The 12,436-nt window shown below is 42.1% G+C and overlaps 1 protein-coding gene across 1 annotated transcript in view; it reads right to left on the minus strand.

Annotated features, from left to right (window-relative positions):
• Window positions 1–4,133: 4,133 nt before the first annotated feature.
• LOC138970378 (uncharacterized) overlaps window positions 4,134–12,436 on the minus strand; it is a 23,609-nt gene continuing 15,306 nt past the window's right edge. The window contains exons 4-5 of the mRNA XM_070342832.1: window positions 8,974–9,123; window positions 4,134–5,220 (exon numbers count right to left, since the gene is read on the minus strand). Coding sequence (XP_070198933.1) covers window positions 5,088–5,220; window positions 8,974–9,123 — 283 coding nt within the window. The 3' untranslated portion in view covers window positions 4,134–5,087. The remainder of the gene's footprint in view (window positions 5,221–8,973; window positions 9,124–12,436) is intronic.

The raw sequence follows: 12,436 nt of genomic DNA on the forward strand, positions 1-12,436 counted from the left end.
GCCGCGCTAGACATTGAAGGGAGGTAACTCTTATCACGCAGGCGTGTCTGATCATTCTACACAAACTGTATAGAGTTGAAGTTAGTCCCTACTGCTCAAGTATCTGGAATGTTCTTAAGAAACTCATGTCAAAGTTATTTGAAAGGTAAACTAATGTTGATGGTAATACGTTTTACATTGTCTCCTAGATTTCAACCAAAATGTATAAGCACACAATTCATCTATTCTTATCCTTATTGGAATAAGATTCAAGAAGTTTCTGAGAGAGATGAGATCAGAAACACCCGGGTCCTGACTGCTAGTAAAGAATAGCAACTTTTACATAGTGCTTGAGAAGACTGGATGTTCAAGGCAATTAGTACTATCTTGTGTTAAAAGTTCCATGTTTAGAAATGAAACACTCATTTATTTGAATTCAAACATTCATTCGCTTGGGACTTGTGTTAAAAGGTCCATGTTTAGAAATGAAACACTCATTTATTTGAATTCAAACATTCATTCGCTTGGGACTTTCCCAACAAGCGGCCTAAACATTGGATCAAGCTAAGTTCCTGTTGCTCATTGTTTGTGTGTGCACTGTAAAGACCGTTGGGTCGATACATGTGTGAATGTAACGTATTGTTTTGTCAACAACAAACGTTCCAATAATCTACCTGTCTTGTTTTTTACATTTAGTCAAGTTTTGACTAAATGTTTTAACGTAGAGGGGGGAATCGAGACGAGGGTCATGGTGTATGTGTGTGTGTGTGTCTGTGTGTGTGTGTGTGTAGAGCGGTTCAGACTAAACTACTGGACCGATCTTTATGAAATTTGACATGAGAGTTCCTGGGTATGATATCCTCACACGTTTTTTTCATTTTTTTGATAAATACCTTTGATGACGTCATATCCGGCTTTTCGTGAAAGTTGAGGCGGCACTGTCACGCCCTCATTTTTCAACCAAATTGGTTGAAATTTTGGTCAAGTAATGTTCGACAAAGCCCGGACTTCGGTATTGCATTTCAGCTTGGTGGCTTAAAAATTAATTAATGACTTTGGTCATTAAAAATCTGAAAATTGTAAAAAAAATATTTTTTTTATAAAACGATCCAAATTTACGTTCATCTTATTTTCCATCATTTGCTGATTCCAAAAACATATAAATATGTTATATTTGGATTAAAAACAAGCTCTGAAAATTAAATATATAAAAATTATTATCAAAATTAAATTTTCGAAATCAATTTAAAAACACGTTCATCTTATTCCTTGTCGGTTCCTGATTCCAAAAACATATAGATATGATATGTTTGGATTAAAAACACGCTCAGAAAGTTAAAACGAAGAGATGTACAGAAAAGCGTGCTATCCCTCTCAGCGCAACTACTACCCCGCTCTTCTTGTCAATTTCACCGCCTTTGCCGTGAGCGGTGGACTGACGATGCTACGAGTATACGGTCTTGCTGCGTTGCATTGCGTTCAGTTTCATTCTGTGAGTTTGACAGCTACTTGACTAAATGTTGTATTTTCGCCTTACGCGACTTGTTTTGATTTTGTGTTGAACGGATTAAGTGCTGTTCTCAATAGTTATTTGTTTCAAGTTTCGTTCTATTAATCTCCAAATCATACAACTCAAGATCGCACATGATTGCTCGCTTACGTCATCCAGTGCAGGGGTGTAACCTGTAGATATCACCACGAAAACGTAAAGGGTAACAACTCGGTAACATCTAAATTAGAAAAACATACAAGTTATTTCCCATTACTAAACAATGTTTTCGGGATACGACCAAAACACGGGCAAACTTTTAGTGACGCACCACGCTGACCTCTCTAGCCAATCATGTGTGTCGGGGGCACGTTTTTCGCACCTATCCTCTGCCTATTCAAGTCGCACCCACTTGATTGGCAGATGGGCTCAGATTGCAAGTCCCGATAGCGAGCTGACTGAAGCATGTCTGTGGGGTGGAATAGTCACGTTAACCGGCGATTACTCTGCTAGCATAACACAAAGAGAGAACCAGAGCGTACAGAAAATAGAACGACGAAGACACATTCCGTCCGAATACAAAAACATAAAAATAAAATTAATTTAAATGAGTTGCGTCAGTTTCAGACAAAGTTAAGCCAATATAAGAAGTGCTTGTTTTTGTTTCTTTTTCTCAAAGTGCGGATTTCTGCCTCAGAGATCAGACTACAGTCTGAAATCAACGATTTCCTTTTCTGGTGTCATGTAACCTTTCATCAAATTAGGGTACTCCAAACGTCGACCGGACAAAACGTAAGGTACCAATACAAAATCTATGAAAATTCAGGATAGGTACAACTTAGCAACTTTCACAAAAGAGAAACAGAAAGGCAAATAAATTATCTGCACAAAATATCTAGAACAGGGTTTTAATCAGGGAGATTAATCAGGTCGTTAACAACCTAACCCTAGCCCTAATCCTAACCCTAACCCCAACCCATGGTTCGTTCGGTCAAAGGGTCGCATTTTTTAAGTACAAGATTGGCGCATGCGCATTGACAGCATTGAGAGGGATTGTTCAGCAGAGTTTTCAGTTCGTGACACCGACAAAAGAAACGCAACTCATTCGCGCCAACTGTTGCAAGTGATTTTACGTCATTTTCAAAATGTTGTAAAATATGAACCAGATAAGGTATAGAAAAGAGGAAGACAGATTCGTGGATGATACTTTATTGGCTGTACGATTAGTGCATATTATTAAGTTGTTTTCTTTTTTTAACTTTTCATAAACTGTGTTATACAGGGTAGGGGTCAAGCGAGTCGTGATTGCAGGCAAACATGTCACTTCGACACGCTACAAAATTCGTAAAAATGCATATTTTTCAACCATGTAGAGACAGTTGTGGAGGAAATTCATCTCTTTACATGATCATTTGAATTGAATTATTCGCCAAAGCAAAACATTACATAACTACGAAAATGCCGCGTGCATATAGCTATTTATGTTTAAAGTACTGCCAACATTTCATTGAAGCGGTCTCACGAATTTATTATTTCATACGCCTGAACTAGTTCAGCACTGTGTTGAAAAGCCCTGTCGAACATGCGTGACTAGGCATCAAAGTGTTGATAATGGAGCCACCAGTTGTTTTTTATCGGGTTTGGGTTTGGGTGGAGAGAGGAGGGGTTGGAAAAGGTGTCCAAGACCTATCCAGCTTGTCTGGACATTTTGAAAGAATAATTAAGGTGTTATTGTACTTCAAAGATAATACAAGGAGAATGTCAGTGGGACCTCAGAGAAAGAGACAGATACAGAAAGAGAGAGACAGAGAGAGATAGCCAGAGAGAGTGAGAGAGACGAGGAGGAGGAAGAAGAAAGAGGGAGTGAGTAAAGAAGGAAGAGTGAGAAAGAAGGAGAAGCAGAAGTAGTCCTAGGAAATTGACCGCAACACAATTTCTCCACATTCGGTGTTTTATTTTTGAACCGGAAAGAAGTATCAGCAAATCGTTGGTATATGAATAACATGGCACCGAACATTAAAATTAGTCATGTTTTACCCCCATAATATCCTTAATATAAAGAAAAAGTAATGTAGACATACTTAAATCAGCTGTTATTCTTCTGCAAAAAAGATTTTGTATGAGAAGAATTTAACTTCCAACCAATTACACAGCAAGAGAAAGAGAACTATTTAACATGGAAAATGTGTGTCTGCCTGTGTATTCGGATGCGTGTGGGTGTGTGCTTGCTTGCTTGTGTGTGTGTGTGTGTGTGTGTATGTGTGTGTGTGTGTGTTTGCTTGTGTGTGTGTGTGTGTTTGCTTGTGTGTGTGTGTGTGTGTGTTGTGTGCATATGCTTGTGTGTGCGTGTGCCTGTGGGTGTGTATGATTCTATGAAAGTGTATGTCTGTAAGTCTGTCTGCTTTTCTTTGTTTTTGTCTTTTGTTTTGTGTGTTTGACTCTGCCGAAGTACCTCTGTCAACCTTTTCTCTCTTTTTGTTTGTTTGTAAAAAGAACACAATGTAACAAACCTCTAAACAAATAACAACACAAATACTTGTAACCCCTGAAAGAGATGATGACTTGAAAGTTTTCTCAGATAAATTCCATTTCAAAAGAGCATAATTGTAAAGTTATGATGTTGCGCTATATAAATGCTCATTTATTATTATTATTATTATTATTATTATTATTATTATTATTATTATTATTATTATTATTTCAAATTGTGCCCTTGTTCTCCAAGGAAGGTGATAGGTGATTTGAAGACAACCTACTTCCCTTTTAAGTACCACTCGCCTGTCCAGGCCATGCAGGCTTGTTATAAAACATTATAGCATCCTGTTCTTTGGAAACATACCAACAATTCCCAACCTGGACTGAGGTGCACGAATTCAAACTGGGTGCCACCCAAATGTGTGGCACGCAGCCGCGAGGTTGGATTCGTTGTAAATTCAGATTTGCTATGTTTTCAACCAATCAGACCCCGCGGCTTGTTCCCAAACGGTTGGGTTGCACCCAGTTTCGCTTCGTGCACCTGAGCCATGGTTCAGTTGTTTGCAGGGCCGATTTACCCCTGGAATTCAGTTTATTGGAGCGGTGTCACGAATGTATTATTTCATACGCCTGTACTAGTACAGCGCTATGTTGACAAGCCCTGTCGAAGATGCATGACTAGGCATCTGTGTGTTGATAATGAAACAACCAGGGATTTTTATCGGGGTTTGGTTTGGGTGGAGAGAGGAGGGGTTGGAAAGGTGTCCAAGACCCATCCAACTTGTCTGGAGTAACATGATTGTCTGTGGAGTATGTTTTTGTGGATATGAAAAGATTCCCCCAATGACAAAAACCTGGACGGATCTACAGTGCCTTACAATGTAGCCTGCACGAGTAGGAAGTTATAGCTTGTGTCCCCTTGAGGACTCTCTTTACGTTGAATCTCTTTGATGTTCCACTTCAGAAAGAAAACGTATACATTTAAAACATTCAAAACTGTCAGCATTATGCCTGGCCAAGACCATTTGAATCAGTCTACAATAGCTTACATGAGTACCGACACAGAAATACACTGTACCGTTTAACTATTTGAATCTGAATCCCCACATCCATTTTATTTTGTAAGGACAGAATGTCAGAACAATTACACATCGTAGAAAGGTTTGGACGGATTCGTGAATGACCGCTTGGCACTGGCACCGTCCTTGACATTGGTAGTAAGCGCAGCGCGGTCAGATGTGCTGACGATGGCTGTTTCATCTACTCCCTTCTTCCCCCTGAAACCAGACAATGCTGGCATGAAACATGGCCGTGAAAAGGAGGGCGGTGGCTGATGAATAAGCCACAAAGAAATAACTATTCACTCTGAAACCAGACAATGCTGGCATGAAACACGGCCGTGAAAAGGAGGGCGATGACTGACAAAGAAACCATAAAGAAATGACTATCCACTCGTATGGTGCCGATCATGCTATTTACTTTCACGTTATTCATTTTTAATCACACTTGAACGCTAGGTTGACGGGACCATAGCCCAGCTTCGTGTGTGGGTAACTCTTCTTCTTCGCCTTCTTCTTCTTCGATAATACCTTCTTCTGTGTTCGTGGGCTGCTTCCGGAGCATTGTATGTTGAGTATTTTTGTGTTTTTATAACCCACCAAACTCTGACATGGATTACAGGAATCGTGTTCGTACTTTCGTGGTCCTGTGCGTGCGTGTACACATCAAAGGAAATAAGGAACCAGCAGGTCTGCACATAAGTTGACCTGGGAGATCGGAAAACTCTCCAACTTTGACCCGCCAGGCGCGGCCGGAATTCGAACCTCGAACCTTCGGCATAGTAGGCCGACGTCCCTAACACTAGAATATGCGCGCGTTATGTTTAAAATGTAACACAATAGTGTCTTTTTAATCTAGCCAAACTTCTTAAAAGTAACTACATACTTGATATAGAAGGATAGCATGGTTGCTCTTGTTAGAAAAATAGCTGGCGTAGCAATGCATTTTAAAGTTTGTTTCTGGAGATGCGCGATTGGTATGTTCCCTGCTTGCTAACAAAATATTTGGCGATTATTCAGCGACGCATGCGACTTGAGTAGCTAGCAAAGACATTTATAATGTGCATGTATAGTTTGTTGGTTATGTTTGGTCGGTTTCTTTGCCTGTGCGTGTATAGTATGCTTGGTCGATGTATGTATTGTAAAGCGCTAAGAGTAGACATTTTTCTAGAATAGCGCTATAAAAGTTTGCATTATTATTATTATTATTATTATTATTATAATCAAAACCACTAAGACATCGGGGATCCACTACAGTTCCCGAGACCCTGACAGGTCTTTGGGACTTTTCATTGAGCCCGAAGTCGACTACACGAAAACTTCGCGAAGTCTTTTTACCGAAAACTCAGTACAAAAGCTACATGCGGTCAGGTTCGCGAAGTATACTTCGCGTGGTCAATTTCGCCCAAGTAAGGATAGGCTTATTATTGTTATGTTATATGAAGTCTTATATCGCGCGCGTATCTCCAGACTCGGACTCAAGGCGCAGGGATCTATTTATGCCGTGTGAGATGGAATTTTTTACACAATACATCACGCATTCACATCGGCCAGCAGATCGCAGCCATTTCGGCGCATATCCTACTTTTCACGGCCTATTATTCCAAGTCACACGGGTATTTTGGTGGACATTTTTTATCTATGCCTATACAATTTTGCCAGGAAAGACCCTTTTGTCAATCGTGGTATCTTCAACGTGCACACCCCAATGTAATGTAATTGAGCCTGAAGTCGACTTCGCGAAAACTACGCGAAATCTTTTTACCGAAAACTCAGTGCTAAAGCTTCGCCCGGCTAGCTTCGCGAAGTATACTTCGCGTAGTCGACTTGGCCCAGTTAAGGACAGGCTAAAGGAAACGTCCACAATAGCAACCCAACTTCGTACAGTGATTTCATACAACCAACCTTGTGACAAAGTTTCTCAACCAAGGGAAACAAACCATCCCAGACTGACGGAAGAGGCGAACAGCGGATTATTGCCCGTTTCACACATAGGATTTGTTCGAACTGCTGCATGTTGGCGTGTAGGACAAACGAGGCATACAACACTCCGTGAAGTTCCATTACTGTTGATAAGGACGGTTTTTTCACCTTGTTTGTTTGTTTGTTTGTTTGTTTGTTTGTTTGTTTGTTTGTTTGCTTAACAGCCAACCACGAAGGGCCATATCAGGGCGGTGCTGCTTTGACATATAACGTGCGCCACACACAAGACAGAAGTCGCAGCACAGGCTTCATGTCTCACCCAGTCACATTATTCTGACACCGGACCAACCAGTCCTAGCACTTTTATGATGCCCTTTGGCAGCCTTCACTCATATTTCCAATAATCCTTCGTCATGTTACTTACAACAAAACAGGAATAGCCAAATCTCAAAATGTTAACTCGCCAGCCGGGCGACTAACTGCAAGAGATTCACTAGCCCGCCAGAAATGTCGCTGGCCCGGTGCATACCAAAGTTGCTCCATCTGATTTGAAACTTGATATTGGCAACCAAAACATTTGCATTTTACTAGAACTTTCACTGGCCAGCCGGGCGAGGTGCCAGGCGCTTTCTACTAGCCCGGCGGACTTTTTACTCGTCCCTGGCGACCGGGCGGACGATGTGGTCATCCCTGAAAAAGTATGTAAAATACGCCATACTACAGCGCCTCACTGAATACGTTAGTGAGCAAGAGACACTCACAGACTGTCCTGTGTATATTTGGATCCGTGTGCGTAGCAAGGATGCGAAATAAATTCTTTGAAAAATGACCACTTCCCAAAAAGATCAGTCAGGATGTCCTCTAGCGGAAGCGTTCAACGACCGGATGTGTGTAATGTTTGCAGAAGCCTTGGCCAAGGTGCACTACGCGAGAGTGGGTGAAACCTAAACGGGTAAGAACAAACAGCGGGGTCTCATTCGTTGAAATCACAACACATACCAATTTCAACCAATCCAACGCCGTGGCATATGACACTGGTAACTTTCTCGTGCAACTCGGCCATCTTGGTATAATTATGTGAACAGTTACTGACGTTTCACACAATCAATATCAATAAATGATGCTTCATGTCCCACAGGTACTTTGCCTATTAGGGACTAGAGAATATTATTCGGGGGAGGAAAGGCACCAGGCCAAGAAGGTGAAGTGAAGGGTCTAGCTGCCAATAATTAATACTGACGGTTAAAAGATTCTTGTTTAAAGGTTCGACGTAATTTTGGATGGGAGAGGGCCGAAAAAGGAGAAACTGTTTATCATATGATTTATTAAAAGTGATAAAACTCAGGACCACCCTTTTTAAAAGATAAAAGTCCAGTAGCTAGCATGATGATATATATATACACTTTGTACAGAACAATTTTGTTTTGTTTGTTTGTTTGCTTAACGCCCAGCCGAACACGAAGGGCCATATCAGGGCGGTGCTGCTTTGACATATAACGTGCGCCACACACAAGACAGAAGTCGCAGCACAGGCTTCATGTCTCACCCAGTCACATTATTCTGACACCGGACCAACCAGTCCTAGCACTAACCCCATAATGCCAGACGCCAGGCGGAGCAGCCACTAGATTGCCAATTTTAAAGTCTTAGGTATGACCCGGCCGGGGTTCCAACCCACGACCTCCCGATCACGGGGCGGACGCCTTACCACTAGGCCAACCGTGTCGGTCTTACAGAACAATGATGATTAGGGGGGATAAACATACACTCACTTTCTAACATACCCTGACACAGAGAGTAAAAGGAGTACCACGTAACATATTTTGTTGATTTTTTTATATATGCGCTAATAATTAAATGACCACGTGTTTCTTTTTTAAAGTGGTTGGCTACCACTGTGTCGCCTGCCAGGGGAGCGACACCCTCAGACCGGCTGGGCGGCTAAAGGGCGCGCTCCCAGTCAGCTGGTTTTCACGGGTATGACGTTTTCAATAAGAAGCCGTTCGACGTCTCACACGAGGAGGACTGTCCCTTTCACGCGCTCCTTACCCGACTCCAATCTTGCGGCCCAAGTTGGTCGCCGCCTCCTTCAGCGTGTCGGAGCGGATGATCTCGTTGTCCTTGACCAGACAGGAGTAGATGAAGGCTCCCACCGCCACCATCACCCCAACCACGCCCCATAGCTGTAGCTGCTCCCTCCTGGAACATGGTGAACGCAGGACAGGTAAGAAGACGTGTAAATCACCTGAACTCTGTCAAGACTGTGTAAATCACCTTAACTCTGTCAAGACTGTGTAAATCACCTTAACTCTGTCAAGACTGTGTAAATCACCTTAACTCTGTCAAGACTGTGTAAATCACCGTAACTCTGTCAAGACTGTGTAAATCACCTGAAATCTGTCAAGACTGTGTAAATCACCTTAACTCTGTCAAGACTGTGTAAATCACCTTAACTCTGTCAAGACTGTGTAAATCACCTTAACTCTGTCAAGACTGTAAATCACCTTAACTCTGTCAAGACTGTGTAAATCACCTTAACTCTGTCAAGACTGTGTAAATCACCTTAACTCTGTCAAGACTGTGTAAATCACCTTAACTCTGTCAAGACTGTGTAAATCACCTTAACTCTGTCAAGACTGTGTAAATCACCTTAACTCTGTCAAGACTGTGTAAATCACCTTAACTCTGTCAAGACTGTAAATCACCTTAACTCTGTCAAGACTGTGTAAATCACCTTAACTCTGTCAAGACTGTGTAAATCACCTTAACTCTGTCAAGACTGTGTAAATCACCTTAACTCTGTCAAGACTGTGTAAATCACCTTAACTCTGTCAAGACTGTGTAAATCACCTTAACTCTGTCAAGACTGTGTAAATCACCTTAACTCTGTCAAGACTGTGTAAATCACCTTAACTCTGTCAAGACTGTAAATCACCTTAACTCTGTCAAGACTGTGTAAATCACCTTAACTCTGTCAAGACTGTGTAAATCACCTTAACTCTGTCAAGACTGTGTAAATCACCTTAACTCTGTCAAGACTGTGTAAATCACCGTAACTCTGTCAAGACTGTGTAAATCACCTGAAATCTGTCAAGACTGTGTAAATCACCTTAACTCTGTCAAGACTGTCATACAAAAACCTGACTGGCCGCTTTCAGAGCACAGTTTGTCTTTTGTTTTTTTACTGAACGCGCGAGCATACGCGCACACACACACACACACACACACACACACACACTCGAACACACTGAGTGCCATCAAGACACATCAGGGCGATATTAGTTAGTTTGTTAGTGGGGGGGGGGGGGTAAGAAAAGGTAGCGAAGCGACCTAGACGAATGAGCCTAGCGACCGAAAGTCCTATGGGGGTTCCGAGGGAATCCCCCTTTCCCTCCTCCTTTCACTCCCCCCCCCCCCCCCCCCCCCCCCCCCCTCGAAATGTTTATTGTCCAAAGAAGCCAGACACGCCGCCATTCACACAAACAAGCGCCTCTCAGCTTTTTGCCAGATCTTAGCCAACTGGTCACACCTGAGAAATTGCTCGATCTGTCTTTTTTTTCACACCCTTTTCTGGGGGAAGCAATTTAACTTCTTTATGTTATCCTTTTTCTGGCATGAAAATAACATTTCAATTTGAAATTCCACCGTGCTAACTGCTTTGCCACCAGAACTTGAACATATTAATTTAGACTTAATGCACATTCCGGCATAATGTGAACTGTCTTATTTAATTTGTGTGCATAAAAGGTAACTTCCTCAACATTTCAAAGTCAACCTCGTCTTGAGTGGGGGTCTTGCCGAAGCATTAATGATTGAACAATAATATGCAACGGCCTTTTTATATTTAGTCAAGTTTTGACTAAATATTTTAACATCGAGGGGGAATCGAAACGAGGGTCGTGGTGTATGTGCGTGTGTGTGTGCGTGTGTGTGTGTGTGTGTGTGTGTGTGTGTGTGTATGTGTGTGTGTGTGTGTCTGTGTGTGTGTGTAGAGCGATTCAGACTAAACTACTGGACCGATCTTTATGAAATTTGACATGAGAGTTCCTGGGTATGAAATCCCCATACGTTTTTTTCATTTTTTGATAAATGTCTTTGATGACGTCATATCCGGCTTTTCGTGAAAGTTGAGGCGGCACTGTCACGCCCTCATTTTTCAACCAAATTGGTTGAAATTTTGGTCAAGTAATCTTCGACGAAGCCCGGACTTCGGTATTGCATTTCAGCTTGGTGGCTTAAAAATTAATTAATGACTTTGGTCATTAAAAATCTGAAAATTGTAAAAAAGAAATATTTTTATAAAACGATTCCAATTTACGTTTATCTTATTCTCCATCATTTTCTGATTCCAAAAACATATAAATATGTTATATTTGGATTAACAAAAAGCTCTGAAAATTAAATATATAAAAATTATTATCAAAATTAAATTGTCCAAATCAATTTCAAAACAATTTCATCTTATTCCTTGTCCGTTCTTGATTCCAAAAACATATAGATATGATATGTTTGGATTAAAAACACGCTCAGAAAGTTAAAACAAAGAGAGGTACAGAAAAGCGTGCTATCCTTCTTAGCGCAACTACTACCCCGCTCTTCTTGTCAATTTCACTGCCTTTGCCATGAGCGGTGGACTGACGATGCTACGAGTATACGGTCTTGCTGAAAAATGGCATTGCGTTCAGTTTCATTCTGTGAGTTCGACAGCTACTTGACTAAATATTGTATTTTCGCCTTACGCGACTTGTTTTTTAATAATATAAAAGCCTGGGGTAAGCAGCTAGCACCCCCCCCCCCCCCCCCCCCCTTGTCAGGACCTGCTCATTTTTCAAAAGAGGAGCAAGACACACGGAAATAACACACACACACTTTACAGTTTACCAGGCAGGTGAGAAACAGAAGCTACTTCTGTGTGTGCAGTGGGGAACAATGAAATATGAGCAGCCAGTGTCCGAGAGCAAAGCACAATCTGATTGCAGGTTACCTTGGGAATGCGGGGCACAGAAACACGCCGCCATTCACATTAACACGCGCCTCTCAGCTTCAAATCAGATCTCGGCGAACTGACTGATTCAAAACCGGCCGCCACCAGAACCGGCGTGTGTGTGTGCGTATGTGTGTCTGTGTGTGTGTGTGTGTGTGTGTGAGTGTGTGTGTGTGTGTGTGTGTGTGTGTGTGTGTGTGTGTGTGTGTGTGTGTGCGTATGTGTGTCTGTGTGTGTGTGTGTGTCCCAGGAAGAATGTGCATATAAGTGTGGAGTGCTCTCACTCTCTCCCTCCCTCTACCCCCCCCCTCCCTCTCTCTCTCACACTCTCTCTCACTCTCTCTCTCCCTCTCTCTCACTCTCTCTCACTCTCTCTCTCCCTCTCTCTCTCACTCTCCCTCTCTCTCTCTCCCTCTCCCTCTCTCCCTCCCTCCCTCTCCCTCTCCCTCTCTATCTCTCTCCCTCTCCCTCTCTCTCTCTCTCTCTCTCTCTCTCTCTCTCTCTCTCTCACTCTCTCTCTCTCTCTCT

This window comes from Littorina saxatilis, linkage group LG7 (genome assembly GCF_037325665.1).
Source record: "Littorina saxatilis isolate snail1 linkage group LG7, US_GU_Lsax_2.0, whole genome shotgun sequence".
Classification (NCBI taxonomy): Eukaryota; Metazoa; Mollusca; class Gastropoda; order Littorinimorpha; family Littorinidae; genus Littorina; species Littorina saxatilis.